Source organism: Amphibalanus amphitrite, unplaced genomic scaffold, assembly GCF_019059575.1.
Source record: "Amphibalanus amphitrite isolate SeventyFive unplaced genomic scaffold, NRLGWU_Aamphi_draft 000937F_arrow, whole genome shotgun sequence".
NCBI classification, from domain to species: Eukaryota; Metazoa; Arthropoda; class Thecostraca; order Balanomorpha; family Balanidae; genus Amphibalanus; species Amphibalanus amphitrite.
The window spans coordinates 41822-62500 of record NW_024882431.1 but is presented as its reverse complement, the minus strand read 5'-3'; the positions used below and the strand labels follow the sequence as shown (position 1 = coordinate 62500).

The window sequence follows — 20679 nt, the reverse complement described above, 5'->3', positions numbered from 1 at the left end:
AAACATTAAGGCTAATCCTTCCGAACTAACCCACACATCATTACAGATAAATGCCCACTTACAGTACACCAAAACTCGATCCCCTTACGCCTCTCCTAACCACGCCTCACTAGCCCCTCCCAACTCACCGCACTCCATCTAACAGAGTTGGCGAGTTTCTGAGCACAGCTCACCCTCCCGCCTCACCACACTCCTAACTCGGTGAGAGTGAGACTCACCCTCCCGCCCCACCACACTCCCAACTCAGTGAGTGTCCCAGAGTGTGACTTGCCCTCCCCACTCCCAACTCGGTGAGAGTGAGACTCCCCGGCCTCCCCACTCGCAACTCGGTGAGAGTGAGACTCACCCTCCCCACTCCCAACTCGGTGAGAGTGAGACTCACACTCCCCACTCCCAACCCGTCGAGTGACCCCGGTCCAACTCACCCGAATTTTCTCGTCTCGGGCGACATGTAGGCCAGCTGCATCCTGCGCCGGGTGACGTCGAACGGGTAGCTGACGCTCTGCGCGCAGGCGCCCGCCATCCCGCCGCACAGCAGCTTAGCGGGCACGGCCAGCACCAGGCCGCCTACCGGGAGCAGACGGAACTAGAGGTTAGCGGCGCTGACACCAGGGCAGACGTCAGGAGGTGAACTGGACGGTGTGATACGATGAAGAAATTGAGTCGAGTGGCGACACAGGGACTGCTGGAAGTTATCAAATATTCCTTTCGAAATACAAAACACTTGTTTTGAACAAGGTCGTGAATAAAAGTATAACTACTTTAGAATCATTGGTTACGTTACGGATATGAAATCCCGCCAGCCTGATTCGAGATTCGAAGATGTAACACAATCTCAAAGAGCTCTGTAAGCGAGTCTTAACTTGAGGGACGCAACCGCTTACAGCTCCGATCGCCGGATCTACTAAAGGCATGCCTTTCGATCCTGTAGCACTGAGTATCTTTGCAGCACATCAGATTTCACACTGCATGTCCTGCGACTCACTCAATAAGCCCCACAGATAGACAAAACCATGAATCCATCCAAATCATCCCCTTAGAGCGCCTCAATAAGACATCCGTCCTCTGTTCATTCCATCAGTCAATATAGGCACGTGCGCCAGAGCACGTGCGTAATGATATCAGGCTCGTGTTCTGCACGCTTCACGAGTGAAATGGCACCCTCCCTCCCTCGTCCGTGCCCTGCCCTCTGCCACGTGTCTCGGCCTCGTGCCGTGCACCACTCACCGGTGTTCTCCTTACACGGGCTACACGTGTACTATGACTCACCGGTGTTGTCCTTACACGGGTTACACGTGCACCACTCACCGACCTGTTCTCCTTACACGGGTTACACGTGCACCACTCACCGGTGTTCTCCTTACACGGGTTACACGTGCACCACTCACCGGTGTTCTCCTTACACGGGTTACACGTGTAGCATGACTCACCGGTGTTCTCCTTACACGGGTTACACGTGCACCACTCACCGGTGTTCTCCTTACACGGGTTACACGTGCACCACTCACCGGTGTTCTCCTTACACGGGTTACACGTGCACCACTCACCGGTGTTCTCCTTACACGGGTTACACGTGCACCACTCACCGGTTTTCTCCTTACACGGGTTACACGTGCACCACTCACCGGTGTTCTCCTTACACGGGTTACACGTGTACCATGACTCACCGGTGTTCTCCTTACACGGGTTGCACGTGTATGTGGGCAGGTAGCGCATACACAGGTACTTCATCCGCTCGAAGATGTAGAAACTGAGGCCGGCGTACGGGACCATACCGCACATGGTGGCCGCGAACCCGCGGTACAGCGCGCGCGGGCCGCCCTCCTGATGGCAGGGAGACAGACATACAGTCAGACCAGCAGTCAAAAGGTTCGATCAATCAATACGGAGATCAGTGAAGCTAACAATTGCTTGATCAACTTATTGAATCTCATTTACTTTACCAGTAGGCCAAAGTTCAATGAATGAATAGTGGGGAGAGTGAGGGAATGAATGAACTAAGTAATAAGTCAATGAATGCAAGTAATGCAATGCCTCTTGGGCGGTAGACAGTACCACAAGAGTACTAGGAACTGACACCTCCTTCACTATAGAGCTGACCACGCGCAGTATGCCGGTGTACTTGTGCAGTACTCGGTACTCACCTCCTTCACTATAGAGCTGGCCACGTGCAGTATGCCGGTGTACTTGTGTTCCCCTGTGACCTGGAAGGCCAGCCTGGCTCGGATGGTATCCAGCGGATATGTGAAGAACACCGCAGTCACCCCGGCCAGCGAGCCACTGGCGAACGTGCCAATGTGACTGTTGGGGCCCAACAGACTGCGGAACGTCTGTGAACAGAGAGGGACAGTTAGTCAATCTCCGAGACCAGACTAACGTGCCTAGGTGACTATTGGGGCCCAGCAGACTGCGGAACGTCTGTGAACAGAGAGGGATAGTTAGTCAATCTCCGAGACCAGACTAACGTGCCTAGGTGACTATTGGGGCCCAACAGACTGCGGAACGTCTGTGGACAGAGAGGGATAGTTAGTCAATCTCCGAGACCAGACTAACGTGCCTAGGTGACTATTGGGGCCCAGCAGACTGCGGAACGTCTGTGAACAGAGAGGGATAGTTAGTCAATCTCCGAGACCAGACTAACGTGCCTAGGTGACTATTGGGGCCCAACAGACTGCGGAACGTCTGTGGACAGAGAGGGATAGTTAGTCAATCTCCGAGACCAGACTAACGTGCCTAGGTGACTATTGGGGCCCAGCAGACTGCGGAACGTCTGTGAACAGAGAGGGATAGTTAGTCAATCTCCGAGACCAGACTAACGTGCCTAGGTGACTATTGGGGCCCAACAGACTGCGGAACGTCTGTGGACAGAGAGGGATAGTTAGTCAATCTCCGAGACCAGACTAACGTGCCTAGGTGACTATTGGGGCCCAGCAGACTGCGGAAAGTCTGTAAACAGAGAGGGATGGTTAGTCAATCTTCGAGACCAGACTAACGTGCCTAGGTGACTATTGGGGCCCAGCAGTCTGCGGAAAGTCTGTAAACAGAGAGGGATGGTTAGTCAATCTTCGAGACCAGACTAGCGTGCCTAGGTGACTATTGGGACCCAACAGACTGCGGAACGTCTGTGGACAGAGAGGGATAGTTAGTCAATCTCCGAGACCAGACTAACGTGCCTAGGTGACTATTGGGGCCCAACAGACTGCGGAACGTCTGTGGACAGAGAGGGATAGTTAGTCAATCTCCGAGACCAGACTAACGTGCCTATATATGACTATTGGGGCCCAGCAGACTGCGGAAAGTCTGCGAATAGAGAGGGACAGTTAGTCAATCTCCGAGACCAGACTAACGTGCCTAAGTGACTGTTGGGGCCCAAGGAACCCAGGAACGTCTGTATTGACAAATGGAGAAAGGGTTAGCGGTCAGTGACGCGGCTGGATCTCTGCAATGTCTCGCAAATACGGATCATCAACGTACGCGTGTCAACACCATACCCAGGGTTTAGTAATTAACTTGAGAGGGATTCAGAAACCAATAGAAACGCTTTGAAATTGTCTACTTTACAAGTGGTTATGGCGTTGGTCGTGGCTAGAAATCAGCTGTGTGGTGTAAGTGAGCAGCTTTACCGCCGAAGCTAGTACAAACTCCGTGTGTTTTAACTCCGCATTCTCTCACGTCTGCGTTAGCATATATGTGTCGCCCCCGGCGGGGAACAGTTAGCCGCTGACCGGCGGGTCGCCTGGGAGGGGAGGGGGGAGGGACGTGCCTTCACGCCTGAGAAACGGTGACGGTAGAGCGGCCGGTTTGTGCCGAGATCGAGACCACAAGCCCGACAGAAGGTAGGTAGATAAATTGATACGATACGATACCTTACAGTGTGCATGGGTGTGGATGGGTGGGGATAGGTGCTCCCAACGGTGACAGGTGCATGACGTATGCTTGAGGAGGGGGAGGGGTGGAGTCGGGGTCACAACGCCGAGAAGCATACGGAATTATCCTCGCCCAAACACAGCATGTACCCAAACACCCCACAGTAGATCACTTGTCGAACACATCAGACAGCTTTCAGGAGCCTTATCAGACTCAATACACGTGCTATCAGATGTTCACAGGGGTCTCATTCACGCGCTCTTGGAGTAAAGATTACCCATCAAAGTGACCCATTCAATCAGTGAGCCATTCGCGTGGGTCAAATGAAAAGCCGCAACCAGCATAAGAGCAGCATGTGATGACAATAGTATTCTGATAGCAGCTCACATCAGTGACAACTATTGCCTACAGTACGGTAGGTGATGCGGGAGTAAGCTGTAAACGTCAGCTCGCTTACATATAGGTACATTAGCATTGGTTAGCCAAATGACTCAGAGTAATTCATCAATCTCTCAGTCTCATTGCACTTCCCCTACATTTGACTGGCAAAAGAGCATCTCCGGCAATATTCCTTGTCACGAATCAGTGATCGATGGCATAATTATCACGGCATTACTTGGGTCGAAAAGACAAAAAAAAAACTTCGTAGCTTTTTCACCACTATCATGCATGACGCACGTCATTTCGTTTTCGTTCTCTGTATTGCTGAATTACTCATCTCTCTGTTCCTCTCTACCTGTCTCACAATGGTTCACAGTCCGCCCCACCCCTCTCTCCATTATCTCCCCTCCTCCTCCCCCCCCCCGAGTCCACACGTCGCGCGATCGCCTCCCACCTTCCTTCCATATAACGGGACGCCGATATAGGCCACCGCGGGCCGCTCTCACACACCGCTACGACACAGGTCTACGCCTGAGAAACAGGTGCCAGCCGTCAGCGTCGTCCATTTGTGCGGACTATGTTCATGATGAGCAATCCATCAAATCAATACAAAAAGAGCGATTCATCATAGCTCATACACTTCCGTCTGTTCCTCAACACACGACGTCGAACAGCTAAACCATCCGCAGATCGCGTTCCGTAGAATCAGTGATCCAGCGCGTGTGGCGCGGGCCCGCGTTGTACGCACACCGCCTGCCTGGATACGATACATGGTCAATGAATTAGGCATTCCAGTGGTGAATCGCGTACAACGGGACCACTGAGGACCGCCGGGGAGGGGGAGGACAGGCTGGACCAGGGAGGATCGGCGGGAGGGGAGGCGGGCTGGACCATGGAGGACCACGGAGGACCGGCGGGAGGGGAGGCGGGCTGGACCAGCGGACCATGGAGGGCGGAAGCAGAAATAATGCTGGTCTCGAGGACAGGACCAGCAAGGGGGTGGACTGGACTGCCGGGCCACGGAGGCCCAGTGGAGAAAGAATTGTTTGGAAGATTGCGGGGACCAGAGGGAAGTAAAATATGTTGAATTGGACTTTGGAGAACCACGGAAGGGCCAGTGGAGAGGACGGAATGCTGCACATCTGAGCATATCAACCATCTTCAGATGTACCTAATGTCTGACGTAAACTGGGAGGTGGACAGCACCGGCGTGCTCTGGGATTCTGAGGCTCAGGACAGCACCTATAGGCCAGGCCCGTATTCTGCCGTGTTTTTCTCGTGTACGCCGGGCTGTGTTGAATAATCTGAATGTCTGCGGTTACAAACTGCGTGTGTTCAGTAGTGCGACACTCGAGGAGATCCTCACAGCTGGCTCGGGGCCAGTTCTGGTAGTGTGACCCGTCAGTCACGTCCTGACCATCGCCAGTTCATTGAACCAACAAAGTCGGATAGCTGCCTTCCAGCCCAGGGATCAATCCCCAGACGACGCGACACCGTGGAACCCATGGTAGCTTTGTCAGAAATCAACACACAAGTATCGCCATTCTATAAAGCCCACGAAAAACGTTCATCGCACCCTCCCTAATACATGACGGAACCTAATGGATGCCCGACCAAAAGGGGAATGCGACAGCCACATTTTAACACATTGAACTCGTTTATTTTCATAAAAAAATATGAACGTGCTAGTTGTATGTCAGCATAGGTCCCAGCCCGAGCACGCGCTTCGTGTGTGTCTTTGCAGCACCTCACCAGCTGCTGGTTCGATATCACCTAGCATCTATACACAAACAAAACACGCCGTCGATCTGTCCCAACCATTCACTACTATCAGCCACCCAGCCATTCAAATGTATTCAGGTGCCGCGTGGCCGCTACATAAATAGCGGCGCGAATACACAACCCTGCGATAGCCCGCCACGTGCAGTCTGTGCCGCTGCACCGCCGTATGGTCTGACTTTGACCTGGTGCCGCTCGGGCTGATAATGCGGCTCTGATCTGTTTATATAATGCCAGTGGTGTCTGGTGAGCTATCATTGGCCTGCACGTGCCATCTCACAGTTTCACATTCAGCCTGCTCCGTGAGGATGCATTGGGAGCTTTACAAGAAGCCAAGCTGCAGAACCGAGCAAGACATATCATTTGATAAATACTTGCAAATGTAAAGGAGCAGCATAACTAAAGCAAACGTGCAAAATACAACTTAGCCCAGGAAGGCTTTTGACACACAGCATCCCCCCTAATCGCACGGGCATTTCGCCTCCATCAGTACACGCATCTGTCGCTGAGACAATCCAGCCGCTCTACCGCCGGTCTCCAGACGCGTGTTCCGTGGCATATCTGCCCGTGTCTGTCGCTGAGACAATCCGGCAGCTCTACCGCCGGGCTCAAGACGTGTGTTCCGTGATTACACGTGTCTGTCGGGCGGGCACAATCCAGCCGCTCTACCGCCGGGCTCCAGACGTGTGTTTCCGTGATTACACGCGTCTGTCGCTGCTGCATTCCGGCCGCTCTACCACTGGGCTCCAGACGTGTGTTCCGTGACGTGGCCAGTTTCGTTCCGACTGAATTCCGGTCAAGGTCAGAGTCTGACCGACATTTAACTGAGCCGACAGTGGGCAGATGGTGCTCTGTCGCACTCAGCCGAGGTTCCGTAATGTGAACACCGCGAGATACTGGGAGATGCGCCGAGATTCGACTTAGTTCCAGACGGAGATCCTACTAATGTGAATCTGAATGTGTTGACATCACATGTCGGGTTATCGAGGATGGTGTAAAAGATGGGCGAGGAAGCTTATTCAACAACTGGCTGTCCGCCAAGGACGCAATGAGCCTCAGTTCGATCCGTTTCCGACAGAATTTGATTCTGCTTTACATGGGACATCTGTGCTAAATATGGGTCATATTAGCAAACTCATTAGGAAAGTTATATCACGGCTTTAGAGAATAACCTCGACAATGTCCAGTCACCGCGTTGACATCTTCATCACCTACTGCTGATAGTGCGGAACAGTAGAAAATACGTTAGGAGCAGGAGTGACAGGACAAAAGTAATATATTAAACGTGTCCACGAAAAAAGCAGAGACAGATAATACAAGCCAGCCACCGAGACACAGAATTAGAGAGCAAAACGTCATTAAACGCCCTAACGAGAACTTTACATTATAGTTGACGGAACAATGGTAAAAGCGCCTCCCACGGTAAGTGAAACTGAAATCAGTTCCATCACTTCCAAAAAGTGTCTCAATAACACCAAGTAAATCGTAAAAGCGCAACTGTACGAGAAGCGAAGACTTCCTGAAGTGATATCGCCACCTCCAGGGAGGTTTGGCCTGGGGGACAGACCCCAGCCGCTCTGCCAGGTGCTGGTAGCTGCCGTCGTCTATAAAATAGTGACACTGGCCGGCCCCGGGGCGACAAAGCACGTGCACCCTGCCAACTGCGGACGGCCGCAGCCCAACGACCGTGGATCACAGGAGGCTCGGCGTAGGGTGTTCGAAATGGGGGCTGGTGGGGCCGCAGCCCAACGACCGTGGATCACAGGAGGCTCGGCGTGGGGTGTTCGAAATGGGGGCTGGTGGTTGGGGACCATAAACGAAGTGCAATCCAGGGGCCAAAAGGGGGTCCAACACTGGAGTCTCTACTATTGCAGCTGTTGGGCTTCGTAAATGACTTGAAAGTTGCAGTTCTGACTGGTGGATGCAGTTCGAAATAGATAATCGTCCATGCCATAAAAAGGAGAGACGAAGATTCTGAGGGCCACCTGACCAGCGGGCAAAACCACCAAAACGCTCACTCATTACGCAAGCCACACTCCAAGAGCGTTGGCACTTGGACTAAAACAAGTCCCACCTCGAACAACACTCAGTATTTCAGGAATGCCCGGCCTCCACGATGAGCCTATCAGGGTCCTCGATCCACCGACCAGCGTCCACCACATCTGGAACCCCACCCGGTCCGGCCTCCCTGGCCGGTGCGTCCGTCCGACCTGGATACCCGACAGGGGCCTATTCACCGGAGCCCGCTACACGTGCGACAGATGCCGCTCACGCAGCGCCGGCCGCTGGAGACACCGTGCCGCCAACACCAGCCGCCGCGGGCCGTGAAACGGTTAACACCGTAAATTAAACCGTTAACACTGGTCACTAGACCCCCTTCACTAACTGTTCAGCGAACAAACGTGCTAACTTGTAGTAGTCACTGCACGGTACATACCTAATACCTATTCTGGGGACGTGTAAATTGGCGTAGAAAAGAGGCCAGGTTCAGTGCTCATTAATATTTCCCTCAACTAAGCCAACCGGTTGAAAGTGCAAAGCGCGCCTCTGGATGAGCGGTGGCGTGCGCTCGACAGACGTGCCAGCCGCTCCGGTCGACGACAGACCGCGAACGGAAGGTGTGAGTGACCGCTCATCTACGGAGCGATCGGCGGCAGACGACAGGGAACCGGGTGCGGAGACCGTTCAGACGATCGGCCAGACGGCAGCAGACGAGAGGTGTTGAGACCGTTCCAACTGAGACCACCGTTCAGACGGCCGCCCGGCCGGACGGCAGCAGACGCGAGGCGACATGCTACCACATATGGTCTGGAACGACGCTCCACGAGACAGAGCCGCAGTGGCTCGGACGACTAACGAATCCAGCCAAACTGGAAAGTGAAGAAAGACGGGATATGGTACAGCAGTACATACAAGAACGGAGCCGCCCAGTGCCAAAAAGAAGGGAGCTAAAACTACGTGACAGGCTTGAACACCATTGGAAATCACGCTGCCACGCCGCCATTCGGACACTGTTGGGCTCGGTTACGCATAAACAGAGTCCAGTAAGCGCAGTCACGGATAGCAAACTCTAACTCACAACACGCTCCCGGCGAGTCGTTGATCGACACGCCAGAAAAGATGACGTCATAAAACTACAACAGCTGACTGCCCGGGTTCAAGGTCACCGTCAAGGTCATCACCCCGATCACGCACAAGCGTTTACCTGCGGGAGCGGCTTAGAGTTATCACGGCAGACATCGCGATGAAACCGTGTAAACAGGTCGGAGTGGGCTGCAGGTGAATAACACGGTCTGGCTCGACCGGCGGGAGGCCGCGGGGTGCGAGCTGAGAACAAATTTACAGAGAACTTGACTTGAGAGGCTTGAGCATCGTTTCCAGAATGCTCGCCCTCGCTGAGGATAGGTATATTCGTGGCAAAAACTTAGGATATATAAACCAGCTGGACTTCAGCCACCAGTAAAATGAAAATCGTTATCATTTCATCCACCAAAGTTCAAAAGGCTGTTGCTAATAAGGGACCCTATGCGCGAATCCTCACATCTGGTACCAACGACCGTGACCCTGACACAGTTTTCCGAGACCGATAGTGTTTATTTATTGTTGTAGTGGCTAACGAACGCATCATGTGACCATGACGCTGCAGTATTAGGTACTGTCTTTTGGTAGTACCAAGAGCCACACATTGTCTGTACCACTGGGATCACAATGCCGAAAATAAAAAGAATATCAGACCTGTCGTGAACAGCACAAATACACTGTGCAGGTAAGTAGTATAACGCACGATCATGGATAACTCGCTTCAGTGTCTCGCGTCAGGTAACGTAATTGTAAGTGTCGGGCGGCACACGCTTGCCTAAAGGCTGAAACATACTCTTTCCGCGTTCAGGAAATCGCATGCGAGAGCCTATTCAAATACATTATAATTCTTCCCGCATCAATCGCATCGGGGAGGTGCGTGCGATTGATGCGAGCGTGCTTCCATGTATTTGAATAGGCTCTCGCATGCGATTTCCTGACTGCGGAAAGAGTCTGTTTCAGGCATAACAGTGCGACTTTGGACTGCATCAGCGTCTCTAAGGGACGATTGGAAGTGTTTATTCATCGACACGTCTCATACATGTCAGCGAGTTGGCCAGCCCATTAGGGACGCAATGCGTTCTTGCGAGTGCCCAGTAGCCATCCTGAATGTGACGCAAGTGAGACAATACGTAAATGCCCAGAGAAACAAATCCCAACATTAGGAAGTCCACCATTTAGATGGCTAATTGAGCCAAAATAAACATACCTCCTAGCAACTAGAACACTTAACGATGACGGGCCGAAACGTCGTAGAGTTGAGATCTTATCTTGGGAACGGGACGAAATGCCAACTATAAACATCTACAAGACCCCTACTCCATTGCAAGACGTCACCGGGGGGGGGGGGGGGCAGTTAAGGCACAGAAGCTTGTTGGAAAAATCCGTATCCGAGGCCTTGTTTATGCACGGGAAGTGGGAACGAGTCTGGAATTATTAAATGAAGTTAATACGGGCGCGTCTGTCCAACAGGACGTTCGTATACAGCATCACGTGCTCGATGACGTACGTACGTCACCACTGAGGACAGACGTCACAGAACCGAACGTGCGTCACAGCACTGGGCGCCTCCCATATTGCAGATCACGTTTTAACGACGCAGATCCGTCAGCCAGAGCCCACGAGGTCACACAGAACCCGCAAGGCCGGCACGGCATTGGGCAATGGTATATCCGCAGAGACTTGACAGGTGTATACCTACGTCAGTCGTAGCTATGCAAATCTTAGCTTAAGGGTGCGATGTTAGTGTTAAGTCAATGGGAGGTGAAAAACCGCAATATCTTGAAAACCGATGGAGATATTAGCCTCAAATTTGGCATGTACCTGCTCCATGGGTATACAAAGCCTACTTTGGACAAGTTGTTTGATTCCGTGCAATATTCACGTTGATATTGCACGATAAAGGTGGAAAAACTGAAAAGTTTGAGCCGAAATTCATTGAATGTCATTCAAACTAGGCGCAAAAAATGAATGGCACCCGCATCTCCTCAAAGTGGACAACAATTCTATGTACTCCGATTTTCCATTTTCTTTTTGCAATGTTGCGAAAAATGAAAGTAAAACTTTGCTCATCTTTCATTTTTTGTGTGAGGCATAAAATAAAAAACCGGCTACATAGAAATGTGCACAGAACATTTCTTCACACGAAAATGAAGTTTACTTTTCAGAAATATCTGAACTGTGACTGGAATTAAGCCCGATTCATATCCACTTTTTGACGGTTTTGTTGGTTCAAGGGAGTGCCGCTAGATGTCGTATGGGTCTCCGCCTCGGTCCCTGCCGTTCCCCCATGTAATAAAACCCGCGAGTCGCGCCGACCGGCGGGGAGGGACTGTCAACACACGGTGATTTACGGTCTGGGGTTCCCGCGTGTGCCGGTGGCCGTGAAACTCTGCCGGAACAGAAGCGAACTCTTGGTTGTCGGAGGAAAATACGGCGGGTGGGTGGATTGAATGAGATTAGTGGATTTTATATAAGTAGTAGGTATATCGATACACAGGTTACCAACTACCAACCTTGGCGCCTATACTTTACCTTCTCCCCTAAATAAACATGGGTATTGCATGTGAACTGTGATGGCATGCTTGAATTTGATTGTGGCCAGTCTGTCTATACGTCAGTAATATTACAATCGCATAGTACCTACTCTGAAGCAGCATTTGTATAGCGATCACAATTCACAACACGTCGGCAAATAATGTGGTATCGGTATATAGCAACCACATGGTGAAGCTCAAGACCAAGAAGGAAGAACCAGTACTACTATGTATTGTAATACTCACGGAAAGTAATAAAACAGTGCATCAGTAGTTATATATCAGCGATGCATCACACATAAATCCCCAGTATGGCCTCTGCTCTGCTGACACAGTGCAGAGGCGAAGCCAATGAAAACATACCAGTACCAGTAAAACGCCTTTTAGGCGAAGAACGAGCGAGCGAGATAGTGAGCCCTGCACGTGCGGAAGGGCGAGAGGGTACTTTCAACGGGCTTGCGCAAAGCACCCTTCTAACGGTTAGAATCTAACCGGTCGCTAGCGTTGTACCAAATTTGAACGCAATCGGCCCAGCCGTTCCTGAGATCTGGAAGCGGCATTCTGCACGTGCGCACGTGCAAACGGGGTCCAAACTGACTTTTGCACGGCACCCTACTAACTGGTCCCCAACCGTGTACCAAATTTGAGCGCTATCGGCCCAGCCGTTCTCGAGATCTGGAAGCGCCCCATGCACGTGCGCACGTGCAGTAGCACCTTAACCGCAACACATGGGAATGCATTGCCTGGTGGGTGCCTACCTGTATGCCAAGTTTCAGCGAAATCGCCCCATTACTTACCGAGTTTTTACCAGTAAAACGCCTTTTGGGCGAAGAACGAGCGAGCGAGATAGTGAGCCCTGCACGTGCGGAAGGGCGAGAGGGTACTTCCAACGGGCTTGCGCAAAGCACCCTTCTAACCGGTCGCTAGCGATGTACCAAATTTGAACGCAATCGGCGCAGCCGTTCCTGAGATCTGGAAGCGGCATTCTGCACGTGCGCACGTGCAAACGGGGTCCAAACTGACTTTTGGACGGCACCCTACTAACTGGTCCCCAACCGTGTACCAAATTTGAGCGCAATCGGCCCAGCCGTTCTCGAGATCTGGAAGCGCTCCCTGCACGTGCGCACGTGCAGTAGCACCTTAACCGCAACACATGGGAATGCATTGTCTGGTGGGTGCCTACCTGTATGCCAAGTTTCAGCGAAATCGCCCCAGTAATTACCGAGTTATTAAAATGGGAACAAATTTGACACCTCTTATTGTTGCATTTTGCACGTGCACTGGGGGTGACCCACATGCATCGAGAGTATCCTATTTTTGGTAGAAGGGATGCTGCTACCCTACAAAAATTACCGCAAGCCAATCGCCCAAGCGGCTGCTGAGATATGGGTATCTCAAAATCACTACTTTTGCAAAACAGATTGAATACCCTTGACTTTTCACGTGGCACGCGCCACGACGGTCACTGAGATGTATCAAAAGTAGTCAATTACGGGGTAGAAGGGATGGGGCTACCCAACAAAAAAGACCGCAGGCCAATCGGTCCAGCGGTTGCTGAGATATAAGCCTCTCAAAAGCGTTACAGGCCGGGCCGGGCCGGGCCGGGCCGCTCATACTGAGATTTTTCCGTTATATTGAAAAGACTCACTTCGCTCACTGGGCTCGCTCGCTCGTAAAAATGGGAACAAATTTGACACCTCTTATTGTTGTATTTTGCACGTGCACTGGGGGTGACCCACATGCATCGAGAGTATCCTATTTTTGGTATAAGAGATGCTGCTACCCTACAAAAATTACCGCAAGTCAATCGCCCAAGCGGCTGCTGAGATATGAGCCTATCAAAATCACTACTTTTGCAAAACAGCTTCAACACCCTTGGCTTTTCACGTGACACGTGCCACGACGGTCACTGAGGTGTATCAAAAGTAGTCAATTACGGGGTAGAAGGGATGGGGCTACCCAGCAAAAAAGACCGCAGGCCAATCGGTCCAGCGGTTGCTGAGATATAAGCCTCTCAAAAGCGTTACAGGCCGGGCCGGGCCGGGCCGGGCCGCTCATACCGAGATTTTCCCCTTATATTGAAAAGACTTCGCTTCGCTCGCTGCGCTCGCTCGCTCGTAATAACCGGTACATAATATTGCATCCATGGCATGCATTGACATATTGCATTCGTACATGACACGAAACTGACACAGAACAAGGAGCACAAAATGAGATCGGCATGATGCTGAGCGAATGCTTCAGTTTTGACACGATTGCTGAAATTACCTTAGCTGATGCGTGGTCGACATCTGAGCCAATGATATGTTACATCGAAGTCTCATTCACTGTTGTGAGTCGCTCCCTTTTTTACCTTTTTTTTGCCATGATGGGCGTCGTCCTGCACGTGATGATTTTTTTATAGTCGCCTCATCCTGTATGTTTTTTTTTCTTCGCGTCTTTGCCCTTGGGCTCCCTATACCTTGACCGCTCACGGAACGGCATGTGTCGTGCTTTGCGGGGATCTATCATTTCAGGCACGATGCACTCATCATAAAATGGCTTTACTTTTTCCAGTCTGTTTGCGATGAACGTTTCGTCAGCAGCTATGCGCTGACATGACGTTTCGTTTGGTGTCCAGACAAAAAAGTCACAGAACTTTGCACCAGTGCAAGCCAACTGGCACTGAACTTGGGTGTAATATTGGTGACTCTTTTTTAGCTCAAGTTTGTCGTCAAGAAAAAAAACTAGTTAGTCCACTAGAAGACGCAGCCAGTCTTTCCAGTGAAGTGTTCTCTGCACTTTTGGGACATTTCACTTCTACTATGATGTCATCAGAAACGATTCCATCAGGAATGGCGGCCAAAAATGGATGCTTCGGGTGCACTGCCAGCCCAACTGGTCTGTTCACTTCAGTGTTTGTTTGCTTTTCATATGCTTGTATAGCTAGCTCCTCGTTGACGCGGCCATACTGCAGAGCAGGTGTATCTAAATCTTTTGTTGTATCGTAAAGAAGTCTGTTCATGATGTTTTTGTTTGACGTTGAGTCTCGCATATTCGCTATTTGGTGAAAGGTTGTCGCAGTGACGCGTTTGCGTCGCTCGCGGTGCCACTCTTCCTTGTCATCAGCAATGTTCTCAGCGATTTGGGCACGCTCCACAGCAGTGCTTCCAAGGCTGTCTAAGAACTCCTTTGTTTTGAGCTAATATTGCTGAATATCGCGGTCCTCTAAGTCGGGTGCTGCACAGCCGGGTCCGTAGTCCCCATCTGTCTCCGCGAGAGAACGCCGGACGTATCTGCTAACCCTTTTGGCCGGATCGTTGGGACGTTGGAGACGTTTCTTCTGAGCGACATTGACATATTTTTCATGATCTTTGTTGGACTTGTTTGATATTTTTGTTTGAAAACATCGATGTGCATCTGGCTGCCGGACTGGAAGGCTAAAGCTGCTGCGGCACAGCGGTCAAATATGGCACATTGCTAGAGACCGGTTAGTAGGGTACCGTGCACAAGTCAGTTGGAGGTACCCCCTCACAATTTCCCACGTGCAAGGCCCACCCTCTCGCTCGCTCCGTTTGTCGTCCTATAAGGCGTTTTACTGGTAGTATGTGTAGCAGGTAGCAATGTGAATCTAGCACTGCATTTCACTAAAACAATGCCGTCAGGTCAATCATGTGAGGATATCAGACGCATTCTTGTGACTAGAGCTGCGGCAGACTCAATATTCGATAACATGTATCCATATCAAATAATCAGTTTCGTTCTAACTGGGTAGGAAGTACCTACACCAGGCTAAGGACGGCGCCGGGAAGGCTTGTCGAGAGACGTGTTCCTTCCGCGCGGTGTTTACACACCATGATCTCCCTCAGTCGGCGCCGCCCGCCGCGCCGGCGCAGTAACCAAACGTCGTTATCGTAAGGGCCGTGAAATGAGGAGGGGGAGAAGGTCATTAACGTGGGAAAAAAGCGCTCTACCCTGGTGACATCTACTGGCTGAGAATCGGAGTAGTAGTGCTCGGACACCAACGCTGAGCGGAGCCACCTCCGAAGTTAACGCACATCGCAAACGGGCCTTGGTGGAGGCCAGATGTAAGGGCATATCGGCAAGAAAATGGTAGTACCAGCACCCACACGATCACAGGGGAAAAATAGTTCGTTTTTTCAAAAGGACGCTGGCTCCAAGTTCCTTATCAAAGCTCTCACGTGAGTTTTGGCAGCTTCAGCGTCTGGCCAAGAATTTCTTACCGAAAAAATATTCGATTTCAAATTGTGCACGGTAAGTACCCGGAAATTGTGTCTTGAAAAATAAGCATACTATGATGACGTCGCTGGTGGCAGCAGGCACCCAACAGTGTCCCAAAATTATATTTTAGCTAGGGTGTCGGAGGGGAATATTTGTCATTACAAAGAGGGCTGAGAGTGGAAAATCACCGGCCAGAACGGCACAAAAAAGAGCTTAAAACAGGGTCAGCAGTTTATTTTTCAATGTTGGAGGATGTGAGAGCGCTTTACAAGATAATTGAATGGAGTACCTATGGACTGTGGCAGGAGGTAAAAGGTACACAGGCGGACACACAGATGCTCTTTATTAATAAAATAGGGAGTGAAAAATTGCTCTGGAAAATTGGAGGTGAGTGAAAAATTATTTTGAACTGGATGTCACTTCCCACCCAAACTCGCAAATTTTGGGACACCCAATGTCCGTACCATGGGACAAAGTTTCGACGAATTTGGGGGAAACTTCGTTTTTCACTGTTGCCGCGGTTATAATCCAGTAAGCGGTTTCGTCCATGACAGTTATTATACGTTACATTGCAATAGAAGTTCGACAGCATGACGTTACCATTGTTCTCATATCTTGTTTCCAAAACGCACGTATGGAATTTATTGGGAATACTTCACATGTTAAAATAAGGCGACGTTCGAGTTTCTCAGGTTCAGTTTTTGCTCGTTTTGCTCGCTAAAACGCGTGCTTTTTCGAAAAACATGCTTGGAGCCAGAGTCCTTAAAAAAAACGAACTATAGTCCCTATTGTTGCCCCTGAGGTCATTCCACACGTCTGGTGACGCTCATCATTGCACACTATCATACGCCGGGTTTCGGAAGGCCATTTCTGGCGGAAGGGCTCAGTAGTTGGTCGATGATGGTGCGGTTATTGAACACGGCGGTACCGGTGGACGTGACGCACGTTCCCACAGTCTGTAGCCAGGATTGGGGTTCACCGATTGGACCAGGATTGGACCAGGGACCGCATTATTTACTAGTCAAGTGACCGACGTTAGGCCGTTAGGGTTACATTGTTCATGAATGTTCAAAACCCCGCCTAGAAAACCAAACTAACAATATGCGTCCCAGCTCAATTACAGCGAGCTCGTCTAAAACACCATCCCTACACAGATTCGAACCTGCCCCTCGGCCTTGTCCCCGTCCGCCGGCTCAGCTGACTGACCTGTTTGTAGATCTCGAAGGCGGCGAACTGAGTGGCGGCGTAGGGGAACACGCGCACCATCTGGGCGCCGTTGCCCTTGTAGAGGGCCAGGAACCGTTCCTGACGGACAATGTTCAGCAGGCCGCTAAATACGCCTGCCGAGACACAGGAAGGTTGAGTTACCACTGAACAGTTTGGCAACCTGATGTAAATATGAATTTTGAGAATTATGTTAGGCAAGGCTCATTGTCGGACCAAAAAATAAATAATGCGGCAGTTTACTATTCCATTATGGGAAGGCGCTGGACCGTGCACAAGTGACATCACCTGGGTTAACACTTTGCTTCACCTGGCACCACCACAGTGCAGGATTGATCACATCACAGGCCAATGGCAAATCCAAGGGTTTGCTGCCGCCTGCGCTTGAAATTGATGAAAATTTGTTGTTTTTAGAACAGACAAAACACCAAGCAGCTTTTATTTAAAAAGTTGTTTTAACCTCTTACGCTGTTCTATCAAAGTGAAATCCGAGTTTTTTTTTAATTTGGAGAAAGAGATATGTCCGCTTGCTGGATCTACCTAAGTCACAGGTTAATTGTTAGTGTTTGGACGGACAGTCGGTAGCTCTCACCATGGTGCTTATAGTGCTTGTTGTGGGCCTGCAGGAGGATTTTTATCCTGTCCAGCGGCGCCACCGTGGTCTTGGCGCACATTCCTGCCACACCTGGCAACATGAGAGAAACAGTCAGTCTTGGAGAAACTGGAGTGGTCCTCCCAACACACCTGGGAATAGGAGAACAATAATCTACCCAGTACCCAGAGCAATTGCTGCTGCAGTAATTGCAATGAGCATTAAATACCGACAACAATTTGACCCCCTGTCTCATGCCATCATGTTTCGTCACCTACTGGCCACCTGGTTTGCCCCAATCACAGCTACTAATTTCATTTTCCAACACTTTTGCGTTAAGAGCATTCACCTGGTTTACATAGCTTTGGTGTGGGTTAAAATTGATATTACAGATACCTAATGAAAATAAATAAATAATACATTTATGGCTGAATGTGCCCATTTCACATGATCATTTCTATGGAATATTGGTATAGACAGAAATATCATGCAATAAGTTCGGTAGCGGTGGGGCAGGCGTCACCATTAACAGAACCTAACCAAACCTAACCTAACCCTACCTAACTTCGTCCGTTGAAAATTTTGAAAATTTGTCTTATTGGGACAATTCAAGGCTAGGATAGGTTTGATAAGGTTATTTTAGGGGTATTAGTAGAGCAGACGTCACACGAAGGTTTTCCAACCAAGGAGAGGCGCTATACCCGGAGGTGCTTCTTTCTAACAAAACCTAAACAAACCTAACCTAACCTAACCTGACCTAACCTAACCTACAACCTACAAACCTACAACCTAAAAACCTACAACCTAAAAACCTACAACCTACAAACCTACAAACCTACCCTACAACCTACAAACCTACAGTGCCTCTCCTCAGTTTGAAAACCTTCGTGTGACGTCTGCTCTACTAATGCCATTTTAGGTAGGGTTAGGTTAGGTTTGGTTAGGTTCTGTTTATTTGTTTTGCCTCAAAACTGATGGACAACAATTTGTGATACGAAGAACAGAACGCTGTTGGTGACGCCTGCCCCACCGTTACCATAAGTTATTGGTATTCAAATTCTAACAGCTCAAAAACATCACTTAAAACATGCTTACCTCCAGCCAAAAAAGCTTTGCAAAGTGACTTGGCATCATGAGTGACTGGCTCGTTTTCCTTCATTTTGATCGCAAAACACGTTTGATCACTGCAACTGCAGCTAATTGAGCTTTCTGATACCAATCAGCACTTGCACGTCTAATAAGGGGCACAAAATTCGACAGAAAGCCCCTATATCGTGATAATTTATTCACGAAGCACGGACCTCGACCACACCACCAACACCACCAGCCTCGAAATGGAGCGAGCGAAAATATGAGAATGAGAACTCCTTTCCTTTCGATCGTGATTTTGTTACGTTCTATTACGTCATAATATTTCAACAAATCGTCGCGTCGGAAACAAACCATAATTTATTGCAACATGTAATTTCCAGAAAAATTGTTTTGTTTGATTTATCGCTGGTTCTGTTTGCAAAAAAAATCGAAAATATGTGAGGATGACACATACTCTGTCAATATTTTGCTTGTATTGCTCTTTTGTCTAATGACGTATTCAGATTCAAACAAGAAGAATACATTTTATTTACTGCGCCATAATTGCCCTAATTCAAGCCTGCTCTTTTGCAATAGTACACGTATGTCAAACTAGGCACAACTTTCTACTAGCCTTAACATTAAGTATTTCTCAGCCGATAATATTTCCATTTTGTACTAAACAGGATGGGGAGCAAATGTGGGTCTGATGATGCATTATTTGATATACCCACTTGTTCCAGATTTTTGACATTAATTCTGAAGTCTGACTAGAAATAGGAATAACTAGGGTGACCCGCGTGCTCCGCAACGCGAAAAGGGGTATTTTCGATCGGCGGGTGTTTGGTTGTTCTTGTGTCGGTTGGGTTATCTATCCATTTCGGTCGATTGCTTTTTGATGGCTAAACGTTTTGGTTTGGAAAAAATATCCATCAGATCGAGGTGCCCGTGTCTGATAAGCATGCTTTCTACTTCAGAACCTGTCAATAGTTCAGTGACCCTGTCAAATGTGTTTTATAATTCAGGTGCGTGGTTTTTATGACAAATGAAAGGCGTAGCTAATTTTCGCTAAAAATGGTTTTGCAGAGGTTTGAAACATTAATATTTTAAAGAATACTGCTGCTTGTCATGCAAACGTGATGATTGGATCTTGGAGAGAATTGAATGCTCTTTCTAATGATAGCATTTTCAATTGTCAAACGTATCAGGTTAAGCAGCAAAACCCGTGTAATTATTTTGTGGCACATTATGGACAAATGTCATTTTCTCCAGCGATTTGTTCCACCTTGTTTTTGATCAATTAGCTTTTCACAATTTTTCCACGAGAGGCGGTACATTTCTCTTGCCAGTAGGTAGGCGTTGTTTCAACTCACGCTGTCTGGCGGTCACGTGAAAATAAAATGAAATCCAAAATCCGTTTAAAACGGCACTTTTTGAAATGGAATTGCCCTCACATGTGCACGTGGCACGTGCCATCCTCCGCATCGCACACCATTCGATAGCCCGTTCGATTCTCTACACGATGCTGTTTTCCCCGTGCCGATCGGACCCACGGTTAACGAGATGTTGCACGGGGACCGGACCCGTATCGGGCAAATTTAACCATTTTCGCCCGATTTTGCAGGCCGATTAATACATGTAAAGTCTATGACGCGAATTTGCACTTTTTGGGCACCCGCCACGCGCTCGCTATCGATCCGATCGAGCCGAAACCGCTCAAAGGCACGTTGTCCATTCTTGTTCTAGGGGAAGCCGGGGGAGGCCTGGGCGCGGGGGAAGCCCGGCCACCCCGTTTCCGGCTAAATTATTCACAATAAAATGCTCAACTGTTTGTCCTTTCAGCGTGGCAGCTAAGGTAACGCCAGCAAAAAAGTTAAGTCTGACAAAAAATGCATATTGTTAAAGTTATAGCGCAAAAATGATATTTTA

The 20679-nt window shown here is 49.6% G+C and overlaps 1 protein-coding gene across 2 annotated transcripts in view; it reads right to left on the bottom strand.

The window, feature by feature from the left end:
- The window catches only part of LOC122368298 (graves disease carrier protein-like), a 25402-nt gene extending 6378 nt beyond the window's left edge, over positions 1-19024 (bottom strand). Inside the window, exons 1-6 of one of the 2 annotated variants that reach the window (XM_043342106.1) lie at positions 18775-19024; positions 17680-17772; positions 17070-17203; positions 2145-2330; positions 1668-1824; positions 426-567 (exon numbers count right to left, since the gene is read on the bottom strand). In XM_043342106.1, coding sequence (XP_043198041.1) covers positions 426-567; positions 1668-1824; positions 2145-2330; positions 17070-17203; positions 17680-17772; positions 18775-18838 — 776 coding nt within the window. In that variant the 5' untranslated portion in view covers positions 18839-19024. The remainder of the gene's footprint in view (positions 1-425; positions 568-1667; positions 1825-2144; positions 2331-17069; positions 17204-17679; positions 17773-18774) is intronic. The other variant, XM_043342107.1, reaches the window with a different exon arrangement.
- Positions 19025-20679: the final 1655 nt, after the last annotated feature.